Raw genomic sequence first — 21,205 nt, 5'->3', positions numbered from 1 at the left:
AAATTGGCTGTAGAAAGGCTTTGTCTCAAGTGCCACAGGTAAGGAGTGGTGGTGGTTAAGCTTTGTACAAGATGCTAGGCCCTAGTCTCTCTTCCTTGGAATCCAGTGCTCTTCTCTCCCTCACAGCTAAGACCTGAGGAATGAAGGACATCTGGATATTCTTGTGCTCAACCTCCAAGTGGTTTCCCTTGTGACTGAATCTCAGGGACACAACAGGGGCAGAATGGCAGGTCCCAAGACCAGAGAGGCCTGGGACCAATGAAGCTTGAGGGCCCAGCCTGGATCATGAGCCCTCTAGACTGAGGGAATCTGAAAGCGCCAGGGGCCCATTCTGCCTGGCTCAGAGAGGGCTCCTGGATATCAAAAGACTTAAGAGGTTCAGCCCTGAGATGAGAACCTACATTCTGTTGGATACATGTTGAGATGTGGCTAAGGTCCCCAAGGTAAACTCAAGGGTTTAACTAGAAGAAGTATAGTCCAGAACTGAAATCACTGATCCTTCATTTGTGCTGTTTAACAATTTCCTGAAGCAGAAAAACCAGCAGAAAAACACCTGACTAGAATTGTTTATCCTGCCTAAAATTCTCACAAATTGCCATATACCATGGGTGGTAAAACCGTGACCCAGAAGACATAAAGGACTTCACCAATTTCACACAGCTTATTACAGGCACAGAGTGGGAAGAGTAGCTTCAGGTCTCTTACTTAAACTCTTAAAGCCAGTGTGTCCAGAACCCAGAAGCTCATGCCAGCATGCCCAGTGTGTCTGGTTACTTCCTATACAAAGGGCAGTGATGGCATTAATAGAACTAAGACACAGGATGGGCCATTTTACCCTTGAACTTTTAGTCTCCTGTATGAATCTTGAATGTTGCCTTCTGAGTACTATGCACTACACAGTGAGTTTTATTTCACAGCAAAAGATGATGCTTTTTCTTAAGAAATAAATTTAATTCAAGGTGGTTAGTGAATGTAAGGCATGTAACACCTTTATGAAAGTTAAAAGAATCCAGTTATAAAAGAAGCACTGTGTACAGTCTCAAATAGCTGAAGGTACAATGGGCTCCATATTTTACAAAGTACAAAAAATTATTTCATATACAAAGAAAAAATACAAATAATGTGCAAAAATCATTTTCACAGGTGGCAATTTATAAAATGAAAATGATAGAAAAGTCCTTCATTCTTATTATTCCTCAATTTCTTATATATTAACACAGTTCTATTTCCTAGTGTGTAATTTTAAATTTGAAAATCTGATTTATTTGTAATCTACAAAGACAAAGTGGTTTTTTATTTTTTAAAAAGGGAACTATTTTCATTACTGAAATCTTATGCATGAAACAGTTAATTTTATATTAAATTATAAGTAGGCTATCTGAAAAACAAGGATATAGAAATCATATATACATACTTTTGAAATATTAGTTTGGTATTTAACATATTAACATTTCAAAACAATGATCTAGCTACCTCTGACTCTAGTTGGCTGCGGTGCCTGTAGCAGAGATGCGGCTGCTGTTCACCATGAACAAACAGCATTCCACAGATCTTAGGCTGAACAAACACAATGTTATCAATAGCAAAGAAAATCTATAAACAGTTCTTACTGTTCATGTGCAGAAGTGCTGTTTAAGTATCTGATCATGCCACAGCGTCACTGCTGTCTACAAAACCCGTCACAGGTGTGGTGTGCTCATGAACAGCTGGCTTCTGTCTTTCCAACATCTTCACTTCATTAAGAGTTCAGTGCAAGTGTTTATTTTGTGAGTTAGTGCATTCGGCTCTGTGCATGCTATTTTGTGTAAGAAGCTGTCAGGGAGCAGAAGAATACATAGAAACACAAAGTCCTAGATCCTCAGGGCACCTTTGGCCTAGAAAATTCAGTGTTTTGGAAGCAGTACTTTCCTGCATTGGCCTGGTCATTGTTGCAACATTCCCTGGACCATCTTTGTCCTTCAGGAGAATGCTGTGTGCTCCCCCTTTGCCTGCCACTGAGCACTGAGGTTCTTGTTGTGATCCCCAGTGGCCAAGCAGGGGTCATGGAAGCACCTTTTGGCAGCACCAGAGAACTGAGTATCTCTAAGGTCAGGCAGTAAGAATAGGAGCTATTCTGCAGGGAACCTGTTCTGGACAGCATGTAAGATCATCTTGGAGGGTTTTGATTTTTGCTTGTCAGAGAGCTCTCTAAGGAAATTATGACCTTAGGGAAAAAAAAGGACCTAGTTTCATCAAGAAGGAGTCAAGTAAGTGGTAGTCATTTTGCCTAGGGGATGGATACAGTTGGCTCAGTAAGCATTCTTCTGATCCCTAATCACTAAGACCCTGTTAGAACAACCTAGTACAAGATACAGGGAATGCTTGGGGCTCTTGACCAGACCTCTGTGACACATTCACTCAAGCTAAGCAGACATAGCAACTGCTCAAAGAGGGCACTGGGTAAGACTGGGCAGGAGAATCTTAGGCCTGGGATGACTCATTAGAACCAAACAGGAAGCTGTCAGCTCCTCAAGGATTCATGCACTTTGTTCTATCTGACAGCATGAGTTCTTCTTCTTCTGCTTGGGCTGAACATGGGCATCAGGCATCAGAGATACAGCTCTGGATCCTGTCCATCCACTGCTGGGCACTCTGTCCATCCTGGGCACAGAAGTTATACACACGTTTGCTGGTCTTGAGCTACAAAACCAAATGAAGAGAACTATGGATGAAGGGCAAGCCTGTTTTATGTTCTATACACATTTGCACACTGTTCTTTGGATAAGTGTGCAAATCAATCCCAGTGAACCCCCCCTTTCCATACTGCCCCAGAACTCTGTTTTTCCTCCCTTCCACTACCATACTGTCATTGTCTTTACAGTCACTTTGTTTTTTTTTGGTCCCCAAAGTTATTGCAGATGTTACTAGAAGGGTACTACCAGAAAAAGAAGACATGCTAGGAGAGCCTCATTTTGCATTTTCTTGGGGGACTTCCTTGACTAAGGAGGAGGGTCAGGAATGGATGGGGTCTCGGGCCTCTCCCATGCACCGTACCAATGCAGGAAAGGTGCCATGGAAGCTCCCTGTGTTCTTCGGGGAAGCCTGAGATTCATCCATACCATGATGAAGTTGGCTTTCCTGTCCATTCTCCATTCCCTCTCTAAAGGCTTCAGTTGGGGGCACACTGGAAGCCCAAACTCAGGGAAATGGCTTCATAGCCAGAACAGAGCCCTACAGTATGACCGTGCTCTTTATGAAGCTCTGCTTGGCTATGGGAACTAGATAAGAACTCTATCATGTGGCCCATAAAATGCCCCAAGGCCCACCTAAGATCTGCTGAAGATGTTAGGGCAAATAGGCATCACGTATGACTAAGGACAATTTTTGTGGATTGTCAAGCATGACTGGATCTAAAAGGAAGTAGCATCTGTTCTTGACATTAGGTGGAGAGTAAAATAAACATTTAACAGGGAATTCATCTGCCTCCATATGTGGCTGGACACTCGTTGAAGAAGTCCTTTGTGCAAAGCAACATGCAGTCTTTCTGAGACATCTGAACAGCTGGAAGAGGTTAGGTTTGAGGATGGAGCGCTGAGTTCAAGTTCTGTAGCAGTTCCCATGGCCAGGGGGTCTGCAACCGATCTGCTGTCATCATTAATTGCTTTGAGGTTCCATAATTCTTAGAGGTGGATGGATTATAAGGAATCATATCCAGACAGAGCCAGGAAAAGACAAGTAAGATCAACTTACATCAAAGAAAGCCTTGTCACTTGTGTGCTTTGGGGCTCCCATGCTGGGGCCAGCAGGGATGACCATTTCTACTTCAGCCAGATCAATGTGGCCTTTACAGCTTGTGTCCTCACCTGAGTCATAATATCGCAGCTGGAACCAAAAGGATACAGATGGGATGTAAGAGAAAAACAGAAAGGGGAAATGGCATGGCTTTTCAAAATGTATTTGGATACTAACCCCTGCCTGAAAGAAAAAGAAAGAAAATAAAAACACTGCTTGCTTCTAGGAAGGAGGACTAGTTGGCTGACAGAAAGAGGAAAAAGACATGTTTTTTTGAAATTTGAATGCATGAAGTATTACATATTAAAAAATCAATTTAAATGTTAACTAACAATTATAAAAAAAGTAACATATAAAAAAGAGGTTGTTTAGAATATAAACAGAATTCCTATAAAGCTATAGGAAAAGATAAACAATCTAGTAGAAAAATAAAAAAATCTCAACAAGCAAGTCTCAGAAAAAATGCAAATGACCTATAAACATCTGAAAAGGTGAGCAACCTCACTGATGAAAGAAAGGTGATGAAATCAGTAAGATTTCACTTTTCACTTAGATTGAGATATATTAAAAATGGTCGATAATACTCAGGCTGAATGTAAGGCACTAGGTATTCTCATTGTTAGTGGGGCATATAATTTGTTAGAAACCTTCTGGACTACAATCTGGCAATTGCAACCAAAATTTAAAATGTTTTTGCCTATTGATACATCTCATCTCTACAGAAGCATTCCCACAAGCATGCAGAGACATACATAAAGAAGTTTCCTCCAGCACTATTTTTATTGGCTAAAAACTGAAAAGATGTATCTTCTTTCAATGGGGCATTCATTAATTATATGATGGTTGGTTAATTATATCAATAATATGGAATACTATGTAAACTTTTCAAAAATGACAAGGAAGATCTTTATAAACTGGTAGGAAAATATGTTCAAGATATATATAAAAATACAAGTTGTCAAACAGCATGTAAATATAAAGTGATTTTTGAAAACTACAATAAATAGCTCAACATTTGACTGAGTGGTTATTATGTGCCAGGACTGGATATCATTCTCTAACTAAATAAGCCTGGATTTTACTCTCTAACTTACACAGTAGGAAAGTGTCTGGTGCCTCTGTCACTGTGGTTCTGGCCTCAGACTTTTCTGTCTCTCCAGTCATGCATGGTGTAAACAGGTCTAAATGGAAGAACTGTATACCTTTCATGTTAAAGATATCCAAAAGATTGGTAAGAATCCAAGTATAATTTGGTGTAATTATAAATTACAGAAAAATTATGACATTGTCCTATGTTATATTTAGTGGTTTAATGGAACTTGTCTCCACAGCGTATTCTCTATGATTTCAGAGACGTTGTTATGTTGAAGTACAATCCCCCAAAGGGTTTCCATTGCATATTTGTAAACAAATTCTCTATACTCTTCCACAAGGACTCTCTAAATTTTATGAAATGCCCTGAGGAGAAAGAAATGTGGTCCCCATCTAAAATCTTTATCTGGAAATGGTCTTCTAGGTGCAGGTCCTACCAGAACACTGTATAGAGGTACTAGTTTGTATCTTTCTCAACAGATTCCTATACACACACACACACATACACATACACACACCCCCATATACATATATATTAGTTTTTTTTTTTTTTTAAATAGGCCCCATGTCCAGTGTGGAACTCAGTGTGGGGCTTGAACTCACAACTCTGAGACCAACACTTGAGCTAAGATCAAGAATTGGATCCTTAACTGACTGAGCCACCCAAGTGCTTCTCAGTAGACTCCATTTTAGAGATGAATGCTTTTAGAATCCAAATGTGTATTCCTCTGGTTCCAGGGTGACTGGTCAGTTCCAAGGTAGAGTGAGGCTGCAGTCTAGCCTAGAGAGAAGATGATTTCTGAAGGCCTTGACAGTATTACCTGATGCTTTGTTACATCCAACACAAACCAACGGGGCTTCCAACCTTTCAGCAGAGCCCCTCTTTTGTAAAGCGTTCCCTCGAAGGACCTAGAAGAAATGATGACAGGGCAGTTAATTTGGGTTTTTCATTTAAAAAGTGCTGTGAATGGGGATGTCTGTTGTTTTTGTTTGTCAAGGCTCTTTCCCTCAGATGGTCCAAAAAAAGCCAGAATTCTCTCCAGAATCTTTCTATTAGACCTTTAGGGGAAACTGCCTTTTTCTGCTATAATTACTAAACTTGAGAGGTTTGGAGCTCACCGTAGCCATCTTTTGTGCCATGTTGGGAATGCAACCCCTACAGGGAAGCAGAGCCAGCAAATGAACAGAAGCCTGAAGATAACTATGTGAGAAACTGGGACATCCTTGGCCTTCCCTGTCTATGTGAGTGAATTCCCTTTTGCTTAAGCTAATATGAACTGAACTTCTTCTTCTTCTTTTTTTTTAAAGATTTTATTTCTTTATTCATGAGAGACACACAGAGAGAGAGAGAGGCAGAGACACAGGCAGAGGGAGAAGCAGGCTCCATGCAGGGAGCCAGATGTGGGACTTGATCCCCGGTCTCCAGGATCACACCCTGGGCTGCAGGCGGCACTAAACCACTACACCACCGGGGCTGCCCTGAACTGAACTTCTGATGTCCACCACTGAGAAAGTGCTGGCTAACACTCCCTCAAATCATCTGACAGAAATGAAATAATAATAACCAGGACTTAACCAAAAATTGTTATAACCTCTTGACATTATTTTAGTTGTAATTTTGATTTTTTCTCTTCAACGAGCCATCTGACACATTTACAATAGAAACAAAGAAAGAATGAAGGCAAATCAATTTTAATTTCACAGAAGGCTGTCTTACACTGGCCAGCTTATTGCAGGGCAGGTGGTTCAGCCTTGGGCAGGGCTTGGCACACCCACCTGTTCTCATCATTCTTGGACGCATATTGGCTGTACAGCGTGGCTGCTCTTCGGTCCACACCATTGGACGGGGAGACGCTAGTACTGTGCTCCTGCCCTGCACTGCTGTCTGGGAGGTGCAGCAGAGACCTTTTCTGACAGGAGGGGAGGTTGGTAGACACAATTCCTGGGGAGCCTGAAGGGTGTCTCTGTGGCTGAAAAAGAACTATACTTTGATAAAAAAAAATAAAACCCTCCTAAACTGTAAGATAATAAATTTGTATTTTAAGTTAAAAAAAGTTAGGAAAGCTTTATAAAGATTTTATTGAGCAACTCATGCAAGAATTTCATTTCTAAAAAATTATCTCAAGAAGAAAACTGGAGCAATAAATAAAATATATGTACAAAGATGTGTATTCTCAAGTTCTTTATAATAGTAAAAAACCACAAACAACCTAAATGTCTATCATTAGGGGACTGGTTAAAAAAATGGGATTTCCATATAATGGAACTCTAGACAGCCATTAAAACTGCTGTGCTGACTATAGTGAGTGATAAATGCAAGCTCATGTATACCTCATATTAAATAAAAAAGAAAGAAGGTTTTAAAATAGTATGTATAGTAAATCCATTTTATATGTCTATTTAGAATGATACAAGTTTGACAGCTTGTGGTTTGTTCCTAGGCTATCAATTTTTTTAAAAAAGATTTTTATTTATTCATGAGAGACACAGGAAGAGAGGCAGAGATATAGGCAGAGGGAGAAGCAGGTACCCTGCAGGGAACCTGATGCAGGACTCGATCCCAGGACCCCAGGATCATGACCCAAGCCAAAGGCTCAACCACTGAGCCACCCACGTGTCCCTAGGCTATCAATTATAGGTGATTTTTATCCAATTATCTGTGTACTGTATTCTTTAAAAGAATAAATACTCTCCTTGTCTCTCTGTGACATCGGACCTTGGTGACCTCCCCTTTCTGAAATCTTATTCAGAACACTTACATCTGTCCTGACTTCCCTTCTGTTGCATCTGGAGCCAGTATGATCTGGATTTGATGGTGGCTGTACCAAGTACTAGGTGTGTGATCTCTGTGTCTGAGCCCTCACTCGTGGGAAGGGACACCACCCCCTTACTATAGGTTACATAAGATGTTAAAGTGTGGGTGGTGCTCAGCATGGCCTCTTGCACATATTACATGCCTGATAAAAGTTTAAGATAAAAACATAAGAGAGGGTATGAAAAACAGAAAACAGAGTGTGTGTTTTTAAAATATTGTTATGATAAATGTTTCTTAGTTCAGAAACAGAAAAGGGGGATGTGAGCAACAGAAAGTTGCATAATTTGTCTTTTAAATGTATTTTCTTTTCTCTGGTTATTTCTCTGAAGGAAAGATGGTCCTAGTGTTCCCTTCCCCGTTCATGTGGCAGAAAATCAGCTGAAACCACAGAGGCACAGATAGAAAAGAACCCAGTAATCTTCCCTGGATGCGGGGCTCTGAAACACAAGTATTATGTCATTGCGGTAAAGTGAGACACTCAGAAAGTATTCAGTCATTTGGAACTTTTTGCCCTGGACCTCCAGGGTATGGCCTTTCCACCCCTCCCTTTGGCCAAAAACCCACCTGGGTTACCTGACCCAGCACTCTCAAAAAGCTCAGAAGTAGCTCCTCAAAGGATTTTACCAACTCACACGGTCTGCTCTGGACTCCTCCTTAAGGTCCATGGTTACTCTTTCCCATAGCTGCTGCCACTTCTCAGGGGTTTGGTTCAATTTATGTTCCAATCTTTCAATTTCCTGTGAAGTAATTAAAAGGAGTTTTCTGACATTAAGTATTTCACAGAAATCAGAATGTGTCCCAGAGCCTGTACTGGGCCTGGTGAACAACATGGCCAGAAGGCAGCTAAAGTCGGTGGCCTCAGAGGTCTCCTAAGCCAACAACAGTGGTGGCAGCCTCTAGCTAGTGTGGTGCACTGTGGCAAAGGTGATTTATTAGGCTCTGTAATCAGGCCCTTTTGTATACAATAGCTCAAATAAAGAGATCAAATATGTATCCCAAACACCTTCACCTTTGGCCAGCCCACAGGAAATCTAATGGCCACAGCAAAAGGTCAAGCACTGGGCTGGTGTCCAAACCCTAATAGCTGAGGTAGGGTCTGTCCTTGACAGAGGAACCCCCAACTCTGATGATTTAAAACCAGATGTGGAAAGGATGAACCAAGAAATGCCCAAGGAATGGAATTTCCTTCAGAGAGGGAAGCTGGAGATCAGAGCAGCTGCCTCTGTGACAGTGCCTTCACTGCAGCATACACACTCCTCTCAGTCAGAAGGCTGGACAAAGACTCTTCAGGAACTATTTGGCCCCTTTCAGGGCTCAAACCCTTTCCCTGGGCTGCTGCTCTCATCAGGGTGACTACTGCTGGGATAGTTTCACTCCAGAATATTCCCTGTAGAAGATGGTTGGCAGTATTCCCATCAGACCATCAACTCCCCACACTTCTGACCAGAGGAAGTAAAGCACCCACAAAAGCCATAACCCAGGCCTGACTCAGGCTGCTGGGCAGCTAAAACAGCTGGGAAGCTGCAAATTGCTCCATTTGTTTGATTGCTTCCTCATAATGCCGGAAAACTTACTTTTTTTGACTCTTTTCTAGTAGTTGAGCCTGGTCCCCTGCTGCTGCTGGGGAGCAAATTTGGTTTCCTCAACCTCCTGAAGTGCCACTTAAAACACTAGCCCAGAGTGAAGAGAGCCATCCATGTCTGGAAGTTTACAAACCAGTTTTAACTTAGCCTGGTTCCTGAGGCCTCAGGCACCCTATGTGCATGTCTCCATAGGTCTGACTTACACTGAAAAGGTTGGTGAGTGCATCGGGCTGAGCACAGCTGATGTCGTCATAGCATGGCCACACTGTTCTCCTTTGGCTCTGGGGCCCAGCTCCTCCAGCCACTTCAGAGTCCTCAGAAGGGAACTGCTTGGGGGTCAGCATCATCCAGTCATATGAAGGCCCTGTGGAAAGGGTCTCCTCTATGTAGTAATCCCACTTCTTGAGGCTGGAGACATTTACGTTGGGCTTCAGGGCCTGTTCAAAGAGAATTCTGAAATATCATCTTGACCTCAAAGTAGCTCAGGTTTACTGGCAGCCCCTAATATTTGCAGGGTCTAAGGCAAGAGCATGAATGGATGTTCAAATACCAGATGTCTAAATATTTAAGTATTTTACATCAAGATAAACTATTAAATAAAAGATGTCTCTCCTCTTACCTTGATAAATAGAACTTCCTAATGGCCTAGAAGACCAGGCTCAATATGAGGTATCTCGGACTCCTTGGAATTCTACACCAGAAAGTGGTGGCGCTGGGGAAGCTGGTCCCAGGTCCCAGTCCTCAGCCTAAGTCCCTGCTCCTCTCATCTTGGTTCTGTCCTATATTCTGAGGGTCTTTTATGAATGTGTATATATACCCCAGCTCACAGAGCTAAACTCTTTCTCCTCCCGGCCCAACAGCTACTTCTTAGGCACCCCTGAGGCTGAGGGGCACATGCATTGGTTTGGGAGACAGACTGGGAGAAGTACTCTCATGAGTAACTTATATTTGGGCAAGAAATTTTGGGGCATGGTTTAGATATAGAAAGGGTATCGAAGCACATACACTTGGTTTCTTGTGCTCTGTACTTTAGGAGGAGACAGCTGGAAAAAGGACAGTGGAGTCCTAATGTATGGGGCTAAGTGCAGGGACATTCTTGCCCTGAGTAGGGTGGTACTGCTCATCAACCAGTCTGCTCCATCCCAGAGCTCACTTCATATAGACGTGCATCACAGAGCATGGTTGCCCCTGAGATGTCATCCTTCTTGGGCTGGGCTCGAAACAACCCTGCTTCCTGTAGGGGTTCTTCCATGGCTTTGGTACAAATGGACTTAAGGAAATCTTTTCTAAAGTATTTTAGATTTTTTTCAGCTTAGATAACTAGTTGAGGTTTCAAGTTTTGTTTGGTCTTTCTTCCCATGGAAAGTTGCCTTGCTTTGACTTTCTTTAACTTATCCTTTCTAGATTTTTTTTTTTTGGGGGGGGATAGCTCCTAATCTTTGTGGTCAATATGATGGACATTCTCCATTCCAGCATAACTCAAACCCATGGTGTACCAAACTTTTAAATAGCTTCTAGCATTTTAAATAGCTTCCTAGTCCAATGTTTATAAAAAGTTTAAACAGCTTATATATCCTTAAAAGTAAGGAAAACTTTAACACTAAATATTCAGGAAATGAAATACAAATGCTTTCTTACTGTACCTCTAGTTCCACTGGTGAATATAAATAATTAAAGAAAATGGGACTCCTCTTGTGCATTCTATCAATACACTCCCAAATACAAATTCCTTTTTTGGCATGCTTGTCTCCTTTATCGTCAAACAAAGTTCCTATTAAAAAAAAAAAAAATCACTAAAACAAAAGTCAAATCAACAGTTTGCCTAAAACTATGATGCATGTAGCAGATGAAAAGTGAAATGTATCTTAGGGCTCTCAAAACTGCAATGTACATACAGAAACCTTAGGAGGTAACTGCAAAGCTAAGGAGAAGAATGAACTTCATAGCTATAGGAAAATAAATCCAAATGGAAAGAAAGCATCTGATAACGCTTTCCCAAGTATTTAGTAGTACATCATGACCTTCTTCTAATCTACATCCTACACCTCTACCTAGATTCATAGAGCTCCATGCCAGGAATCATTCTACACATTTCTCAGGACAAAAGGAAATGACTTTGAGTTGATATGATGAAGCTCAGTTAAAAACATAATTTTATGTTTCTTTTTCCAGTTGTCAGCTGTTCATTACGAAGCCATTTAAAGTTTCATCTTGTTTAGTGGTTTATATATACTGCAAATCATGGTCATGGAGACTTTGGATGATAGAAGGGTATGGTTTGTATCTTTGGGTGACTTAACAAAAGCCAAATGTAGAGGGGGGTGCTTCAGGGCTTTTTAGATGCTACCCTTGTACCTATCAAACAGTCAATCTGCCACTCACATGAGCTCACTTTGGTTTTAATACAGGATGTGTAAGGGTGAGGAAGGAGGATATTTCTTTAAAGGGCCAGAAAGGGTGCCTCTCTTAACAGTGCTGTCTTGCTTTGAATGAAAGGACTCAGTCAAAAGTCAATAAGCATTTTACTAGTTTATCAGAAAAGAATGTTTCAAGCCCAAGGCTGCACAAAATCCTGTAAAAGGCCCCCAAGACCAAATAGTATTCCTGTCTACCTTTTAACTGCCGAGTCCAGTGTAGTAGTTCTCAACCCTGGCCACACATCAGAAAAATCAAGGGCTTTAAGAAACCCCAGTGTTTAAGTTTTGCCTCCGAACAATTAAATCAGAATCTCTGAGGATGGGTCCCAGATATGAGTCATTTTGAAAGTTCTCCAAGTGACTCCAATGTCCAATATAATCAATCAGCTCTCCTTAATGTCTTCCCAACACAGAGTGCTTAAGAAATTAAAGTTTCTTTCTTTTTTTTTTTTTTTTGAAATTAAAGTTTCTGATTATGATGTGTGGAAAAACAATTCTATGAGTTGACAAAGGTCTGGAAGTATAAATAAGAACCAGTGCTGTCTCCTTTACCAAAAGTATGAAATATCATACTAGACAATTTAATAGTATGCACTGGAAAGCAACATTTCCTGATTTCATATTTTAAACTGAGAACATCAGTAAATATCATCAGTAAATATTTTCTCACTAGAAGAGTCCTCTTTATGAATATCCAGATACATATATTGAAAATAGCTGATTTTTTTTTCTTTACTGTCTTAGTAAGATCCTGTGTATCCTCCCTTCCCTTTTCCCTATAACAACAACAAAATAAAAAAATGTAAAATCCCTGTGGGGAAAGTTTTCACAGGGGCTGAAAGGGGCTTTGAAAGTCTACTTTTTACAAGTATTATAGTATCTACTCTTTACAAGTATTACTGCTGTTAAAAATCATAATAATGATGGAGATGTCTAAAATTCAATGACTGATTATTATAAGCTAGACACTGTGCTAAGAAATTTACAAGTATTTCCTAATGTGATCATCATGGCCCACAGGGATAGGTGCTATTATTGTCCTTATTTTAAAGATGAGGACACTGAAGAAAGTCAGAGAGGCACCTAACTTGTCCAAAGTACTCAGGTGGTACTGGGAATGCTGGAATTGAACTCTAGGCTACTTGATCCAGAGCCCATGGCCTTTCCTGCTACTCGAACTGCCTCCAAGGGCAGGCACCTTTCCTACCAGAGTGTATCAGAGATGGAAAAACTAAGTCAAATGTTTCTCTTCTAACAGCGATACCACTGTTATGGTGGTATGAGATGTATGGTGGTATGGTGGTTAGAGATGTTAACGTAGTAAGCAGATTTTACCTTTCAAAGGTGCTACAGGGATGACCATTTGTAGTCCCTAAGAGTTAGCACAGCACATAATCTGAAAATCTGGGCACACATTTATATCTGTTCTACTTTTATATTTCAGGGTAAAACCCTAAATTGGCTTTGCCACACTTGGGGGTAGTATATTAGAGTTTTTAATTGAAAACACACAAGACTAATAAAAAAGATGGAACAAGGGAATGCAAACACATACCATGCTCTAATCTTTCATAGTCTGAATCCAGAAGAAATGTTTTAAAGCGATTAGACACATAATGGAAAGCCAAAAACTTTAAGTAATACAGATTGAATTCAAACTCAGTTGGATATTGGTTGTGAACCTGAAACAGACAAGGCAAAGAAAAGAGCAAGAATCAAACTTAACAAAAATTGGATACCATGCCACTGAATGGTGACCTGAAATATGCAGGAGACCATCTGGTCACTCAATCAACTGAATCCCTACCATGAGTGGACGTGAGAAGGGAACCAGCCTTTTTGAGTACCTACTATAAGCCAGACACCATGCTAGGAGTTTTTTTATAAAATAATTTCATTTAATCTTTATAACAATATTGCAAGATATACTTTTCTGGCTTTATTGAGATACGACTGACATGTAACACGGTAAATTTAAGGTATACAATGTGATGATTTGATACACTTACTATTATAAAATTATGACTATAACAGGATGAGTTAATACCTCTGTCACCTCACATAATTAGTTTCTTTCTTAGTGAGAACATTTAAGATCTAGTCTCTTAGCAACTTTCAAGTATATAATACAGTATTGTTAAGTACAGTCATCATGTTGTACATTGGATTCCCAGAACTTATTTCTCTTATAACTGGAAGTTTGTACTTGTTGACCAGTATCTCTACATCCAACCTCCAGCCTCTGGCAACCACCATTCTACTCTTTCTATGAGTTTGGCTTTTTTAGATTTCACATATAAATGAGATCATACTGAATTTATTCTTCTCTGAATTATTTCACTTAGCATAATACCCTCAAGTCCCAGCTACATTGTTGCAAATGGCAAGATTTCCTTTTTTTTTTAACCTCATGGCTCAATTATATTCTATTGTTTACATATATAACATTTTCTTTGTCCATTCATCTGTAGATGGACACTTAGATTGTTTCCATATGTTGGCTAGTGTGAATAATGCTGCAGTGAATATAGGAGTACAGCTATCTCTGTGAGATACCAAATTCACTTCCTTGTATAAACACCCAGAAGTGTGTTTGCTGGATTATAAGGTCACTTCATTTTAAATTTTTTGAGGAACTACTTTTCCACAGTGGCTTCATCAATCTACAGTTCCACCAACTATGCACAAGGGCTCCTTTTTCTCTACATCTTACCAACACTTGTTACTTCTTACCTTCATGATACTAGCCATCCTAATAGATGTGTGGTGATACCTCATTGTGGTTTTGATTTTACATTTCCCTGATATTAGTGATATTGATCACCTTTTCATAATAATTATTGGCTGGCTGTATGTCTTCTTTGGAAAAATGCCTATTTAGATCCTCTGAAGATTAGCACTATTATTCCCATGCCCCCTTCCTTTAGAAACAAAGAAGCTAAGGATGAGTAAGATTAAGTAATTTCCCAAGGTTATTTGACAGTAACCAGTGAGACCAAATTTGAACTCAAGGTCTGTGACTCATTCACTGCTTTATATTGTGCTAGGTACTTGACAGACATAAATTACCATAAGTCATAACTTGCTTTTCAGGCACTTGTGGGATAATAGTGTGTAGTAAAGCAAGAAAAGTTGTACAGAGAAGTTTGGCAGTGAAAGGAATGAGAAGAGGAGTTGGTGGTTTAGGGGATAGCAAGAGATCTTTTCTTTTCTTTTTTTTTTTAAGATAGATAGATAGATTGATTGATTGATTTATGATACAGAGAGAGAGAGAGAGGCAGAGACACAGGCAGAGGGAGAAGCAGGCTCCATGCCGGACGCCCGATGCGGGACTCGATCCCTGGACTCCAGGATCGCGCCCTGGGCCAAAGGCAGGCGCTAAACCACTAAGCCACCCAGGGATCCCCCAAGAGATCTTTTCTGGACAAGAAATATGTGCCTGTCTGAAGACAATGCAGGAGAAGTCAACAGAGAGAGAATAAATTGTGCAAAAGAGCTGATAACTAAGATAAGCAAGGCCCCAGGAAAGCAAGAGGCTAAGGGTCCAGATACAGGGCGCAGCTTTGGAAATGAGGAGGGATAAAAGAGTAGATTAGAAGAAAGATATGTTCAAGAGCCAAGGGAAGGGGGAGGAGCTTATGCCTTTCAACCTAATTTATCATCATTAAGTTAGGCAGTGAGGTCAATGGACATAGGAATAGGATGAAGGCATGATATGGGAGGGATGGAAAGGCAAAGTTTGAAATGGTTACTGCTATAGCATACCTTAGACAAACTGTATGCAGACTCCATGGAACCACCTAATGTTGGCAAAAGGTAGGCCGATAACCTTGGGAGACTCCAATCTACCTAACAATGTCACCTCTATATTGCCCAATCTTTCATGACTATTAGAGAATTTTATTTGGTTGAGAGGAGTTCCAATCATAATTATACTTGCTTAAAAGCTATTTCAAATGAACACGTTAGGCAGGCTGTCTAGAAGCCAGTTTTTCTTTCCATGTTTAAGGTGGCAATGTAGATCCACATTTGGTCAGCCAAAGTGAGCAGGTATGGGTGTAATATGTTGATGTTACAGCCTAACAAATCAGTGAGAATTTAAAGTCATGATTTGGATATCACTGGTTTATCAAAGTTTATCATCTGGTTAGAAACTTAGTTTTCTGTGATTAAAGTTTTCCCCCCCATAACATTTTCTTATTGGCTTTTTAAATGAACTAAAGTAATATAAAGTGGATTTTAGGAAAAGATATTGAAATAGAGTGTGACTCCCATTCAATGGGCTTGTATATTGTAGAGCTGCTTCCCTGATCTTAGCCACTTCCTGTTGCATCAAGTCTCCATAAGACAGGAGAGCTTTCTATGGGACAACTGTGACATGGCTCTGAATAGCTAGGTAGTGTGCCCTCTTCCAAGGTTTTAAAACTGCAAGCTCTCTAGTCTGAGCTCCTGGTTCAAAATCAATAGCATCACCCCAATAGCCAGTGTGCACATGATAGAGAGGGGGTGACTCAGATTGTGGGTGGTAGGGCAGAAGAAGGAGACAGGCCCAGGATGGAACTTGGTTCCCTTCCATCGGAGAGTCTCAGGAAGGAGGAATCTGCAATGTACTCAAGGAGAGTGAGCTCCAAGAACAACTTTGCCCCAACAGATGCTGGAATAAACCTTGCTAGTCACAGGGGAAGAAGAGTTCAGGGTTATTTCTACAGACTTAGTCCATAATAGGTTCTAAAAACTTAAAAAAAAACTTTTATTAAACAAAGCTCTAAATGACAAAACAGTTCTCCCAATGACTATTCTCCATAGAAACTACTGCTCCATACATGTCTGTATCTTTCCTTGATTATTCTGATACTTAATATGCTTAAGAATGTAATTTTGAAGACCCACTTATGAGGTAAAGTAGAATGAAAATGATAATGGAAATGACCTTAAATTGAACTTACAAGCATTTCAGGGAGATCATATGCTAGGACTAGAAGCAAAACTCCTTTCCAAGTGGAAAAATACTTCCACAGCACACTGTATTGAGTGACTAGCCTCACCACAAATCCTGGACCCTACAATTATGTTAGAAAGGTTAGACACTTCTCAAGGCCCCTGGCACTCACCCTGCTTGAACTGGAATTGGTACTTAGATAGCATCACAGTGTCAATGCTTGGGACACTGGGGGTGTGTCTGTGTGCCACAGGGCACGTGTAGTCACTAACTGCTTGAGGTTAAAGACCAATATACCCCCAAACTAGGGTTAATTATTAGGTCTATTCGAAGCAGAAAAGAAGATATTGAACAATTAAAAAAAAAACTTGTTAGTGGGGCGTCTGGGTGGCTCAGTGGTTGAGTGTCTGCCTTCAGCTCGGGTTGTGATCCTGGGGTCCTGGGTTCAAGTCCCACATTGGGCTCCCTGCAGGGAACCTGCTCTTCCCTCTGCCTGTGTCTTTGCCTCTCTCTCTCATGAATAAATAATTAAATAAATCTTAAAAAATAAAACCAAACTCTTTAGCCACAGTTTAAGAAACAAGCATGTAAAGATTTCTTCCATGGGAAAAAAAAAATCACACTGACCGGAATGCTGGATTGATTAATAATATCTGGATAACCACATCTGGAATTTGATATTAAGAAACAGGGGGAAGTATCTATTTAGATCCTCTGCCATTTTTAATTTTTTTTTTAAATCACTGAGTTGTAGGAGTTCTTTATATATTGTGGATATGAACCCCTTATCAGATAGATGATTAACAAATACCTCCCATTCAGTAGGTTGCTCTTTCATTTTGAGGTTTCCTTCACTGTGCAGAAGCTTTTTGGTTTGATGTAGTCCCATTTATTTTTGTTTTTGCTTCCCTTGTCTTTGGAGTCTTCTAGGAATTTTACAGTCTCAGGTCTTACATTCTAGTCTTTAATCCATTTTGATTTAATTTTTGTGTATGGTATATGACAGAAGTCTAGTTTCATTCTTTGCATGTAATTGTCCAGTTTTCCCATTTGTTGAAGACTATCCTTTCTCCATTTTATGTTCTTGGCTCCTTTGTTGTAAATTAATTGTCCATTTATGTGTGGGTTTATTTCTGGGCTCTCAATTCTGTTTTTTGAAATGTCTTTTTGTCATAATGAGAAATGAAGACCGGATTGTATTTGCCCAACAAAATCTGGTGCTTAGATTTCCAGTAAAAAAGAAAAATTATACTTTCTCCATTTAGTCCTATCTCCCAGGGACTCAGTTTGTCTAGTTCACTGGCTTTTTTCCTCCTTGTTAATGGGACACCTAGATTCTTCTGTTGTAAAGTACCACAGTGGTTTCCAAAAAGCACAATCTACATGCTTCCTTCTTCTTCTGTTAAGTATTGTTTCATCCTTTATTTAATTTCTATTTTAAAAATTTTTTAAGTTTTAATTTTTAAAAAGATTTATTTTAGAGAGAGAGAGTGCGTGTTGGCGCGTGTGAGTGGCAGTGAGTAGAGGAAATGGGAGAGAGAGGCAGAGAAGTGGACTCTGCATGAACTCAAAGCCCAATGTGGCCTGATGTGGGCCTGATGTGGGGCTTGATCCCAGGATGCTGAGATCATGACCTGAGCTGAAACCAAGAGTAGGAGGCTTAACTGACTGAGCTACCCAAATGCCCTATTGTTTTAACAGAAAGCCAAGAGACTTTCTCCAAGATAATGAACATATTTATAACTCCTAAATGTTTCATTGTGCACCCTTTGCTTGCCTCTTTCTGTACCCTTCTCTTAAGCAAACACTGATTTGCTTTTTGTCACTATAGATTAATTTGCATTTACTAGAACTTTATATAAATGGAATCATAAGTATATATTCTTTTTTTTGTATGCCTTCTTTCATCAAGCATAACTCTTTGAGATGCAAGCATGTTGTTGGGTTATCAGTAATTTCTTTCTACAGCTAGGTAGTATTTCATTGTATGGATATACCACAATTTGTTTATTTATAGCTGTGAATGGACATTGAGTTGCTTCTGGGTTTCTGGTTATTACATGTAAAACTGCTATGAAGAATTATGTACAAGTCTTTGTATGGGCAAAAGCTTTCATTTCTCTTGCATAACGGCCTAGAAATGGAATGAGGAATGGTATGGTAGGTAGGTATATTTAACTTTTAAAAAAATGGCCAAACCATTTCCCCAAATAGTGGTACAATCTTGTATTCCTACCAGCAGTGTTAGATAGTTCTGGTTCTTCCACGTCTCATCTATCCTTGGGATCATCAGTTGAAAATATTTTGCTCATTAAAATAGGCATGTAGTGGTCTCTTACTGTGATTTCAATGGGCATTTCCTAATGACAAATGATGTCAAGTATCCTTTCATGTGCTTATTTGCCATCTGTACATCTTTGGTAAAGTCAGTACAAATATTTTGCCCATAAAAAAACAGGTTCAGGCACCTGGGTGGCTCAGTGGTTGAGTGTTTGCCTTTGGCTCAGGTCATGATCCGGGGGTTCTGGGATCAAGTCCCGCATTGGGCTCCACGCTGGGAGCCTGCTTCTCCGTCTGCCTATCTCTGACTCTATGTGTCTCTTATGAATAAATAAATAAAATCTTAAAAAAATAGGTTGGTTGTTTTATTACTGAGTTTTATGAATTTTTAAAACAATTTAATTTATTTATTTAGAAGGAAGAGTGTGAGGACGGAGGTGATGGGAGTGATGGGGGAGGGGCAGAGGGAGAGAGTGGGAAGCAGACTCCTTGCTGAGTAGGGAGCCTGACACTAGGCTTGCTCCTAGGACCCTGAGATCATGATCTGAGCCAAAGGCAGATGCTTAACCAACTGAGCCATCCAGGTGCCCCAAGAATCTTGAGTTATTCTGAATACAAGTCCTTTAAGTAGACACATGATTTGTCTTTTCATTTTATTAACAGTGATTTTTGAAGAACAAAAGTTTTAAATTTTGACAAGGTCTAATTTATGAATTTGTTCTTTTATAAATAATGCTTTTGGTATTGAATGTAAGATACCCTTGCCTAACCCAAGGTCACAAAAATTTCTTCCTATGTTTTCTTCCAGATGTTGTATAATATTAGGTCTTAGATTTAGGTCTATGATCCCTTCTGTATTAAATTTTATATTGGTGCTAGGTTTGGATCAAAGTTTTTTGTTTTTTTGTTTTTTTTAAATTTGTTTTTGGACCTAAAAATCCAATTGTCTGGCACTATTTGTTGAAAAGACTATCCTTTCTCTACCAATGTCTTTTGTACCTTCATTGAAAAGTCAGTTTTCTATATATCACATATAGTGTGGGACTATTTCTGGACTCTATTCTGTTTCACTGACCTATCTTTACACCAATTATCACACAATCTGGATTACTGTAGTTTTATAATAAAATTAGATAGTGCTAGTTCTTTTTCAAGGTTGTTTTGGCTATTCTAAATTCTTTGCATTTCCATATGGATTTTATTTACTTATTTATTTATTTATTCATGAGAGACACACAGAAAAAAGGCAGAAACATAGGCAGATGGAGAAGCAGACTCCTTGCAGGGAGCCCGATGTGGGACTTAATCCTGGGACCCTGGGATTATGCCCTGAGCTGAAGGCAGATGCTCAACCACTGAGCCACCAGGCATCCCTACATATGGATTTTAGAATGAGCTTGCCAATTTCTACAAAACAGCCACCTGGGCATTTGATTGTGGCTGTACTGACTCTTTAGATCAATTTGTGGATACTGATATGTCAACAATATTGAGCCTTCTTCTCATAAACAAGAGGTATTTCTTGATTTATTTAGGCCTTTAATTTCTCTCAGTAATGTTTTGTACTTTTCAATGTTTAGGCCTTTAACATATTTTGTTAGATTTCACCCATGTTTTTTGATACTACTGTAAAGATAATAATCTTTACATTTTAATTTTCAAATATTTCATTGCCAGTATGTGGAAGTACTAGTAATTTTTGTATATTGATCATGTATTCTGTAGCTTTGCTAAATCCACTTATTCAAGTAGTTTTTTGTAGAGTCCACAACCATGTTGTGTGTGAATAAACAAAATTTCACTTCCTATGTGGATGTCTATATTATTATTTTCTTGCCTTGCTGCATGGGTAAGATCTTTATTTAGTACAATGTTGAATAGAAGTGGTAAAGCAAACATCCACATCTTGTTTCTGATCTTAGGGGAAAAGTATTTTGTCTTTCACTATTATGATGATGTCAGCTGTAGGTTTTTTTTTTTTTTAAAGATTTTTATTTATTTATTCATGAAAAACAGAGAGAAAGAGAGAGACAGAGAGGCAGAGACACAGGCAGAGGGAGAAGTAAGCTCCATCAGGGAGCCCAATGTGGGACTTGATCCTGGGACTCCAGGATCATGCCCTGGGCTGAAGGCAGGTGCTAAACTGCTGAGCCACTGAGGGATCCCTCTCAGCTGTAGATTCTTAAAAAATAGATACTATCTAGAGTTTGAGCCAGTTCCCTTCTATTCCTAGTTTCCTGAATGTTTTTTACAAGGAATGGATATTATATTTCCTCAAATGCTTTTTTGCATCTATTGGGATGACCTT

At 39.6% G+C, this 21,205-nt stretch overlaps 1 protein-coding gene across 3 annotated transcripts in view; it reads right to left on the bottom strand.

The window, feature by feature from the left end:
• Positions 1-930: 930 nt before the first annotated feature.
• Positions 931-21,205, bottom strand: part of SBF2 (SET binding factor 2) — a 466,812-nt gene continuing 446,537 nt past the window's right edge. For all 3 annotated transcript variants that reach the window (XM_072725665.1, XM_072725663.1, XM_072725664.1), the window contains 8 exons: positions 13,234-13,360; positions 10,905-11,032; positions 9,465-9,698; positions 8,311-8,415; positions 6,640-6,833; positions 5,685-5,772; positions 3,730-3,861; positions 931-2,679 (listed from right to left, as the gene is read on the bottom strand). In XM_072725665.1, coding sequence (XP_072581766.1) covers positions 2,581-2,679; positions 3,730-3,861; positions 5,685-5,772; positions 6,640-6,833; positions 8,311-8,415; positions 9,465-9,698; positions 10,905-11,032; positions 13,234-13,360 — 1,107 coding nt within the window. In that variant the 3' untranslated portion in view covers positions 931-2,580. The remainder of the gene's footprint in view (positions 2,680-3,729; positions 3,862-5,684; positions 5,773-6,639; positions 6,834-8,310; positions 8,416-9,464; positions 9,699-10,904; positions 11,033-13,233; positions 13,361-21,205) is intronic.

This window comes from Vulpes vulpes, chromosome 11 (genome assembly GCF_048418805.1).
Source record: "Vulpes vulpes isolate BD-2025 chromosome 11, VulVul3, whole genome shotgun sequence".
NCBI classification, from domain to species: Eukaryota; Metazoa; Chordata; class Mammalia; order Carnivora; family Canidae; genus Vulpes; species Vulpes vulpes.
This window is presented reverse-complemented; position numbering and strand designations above follow the sequence as displayed.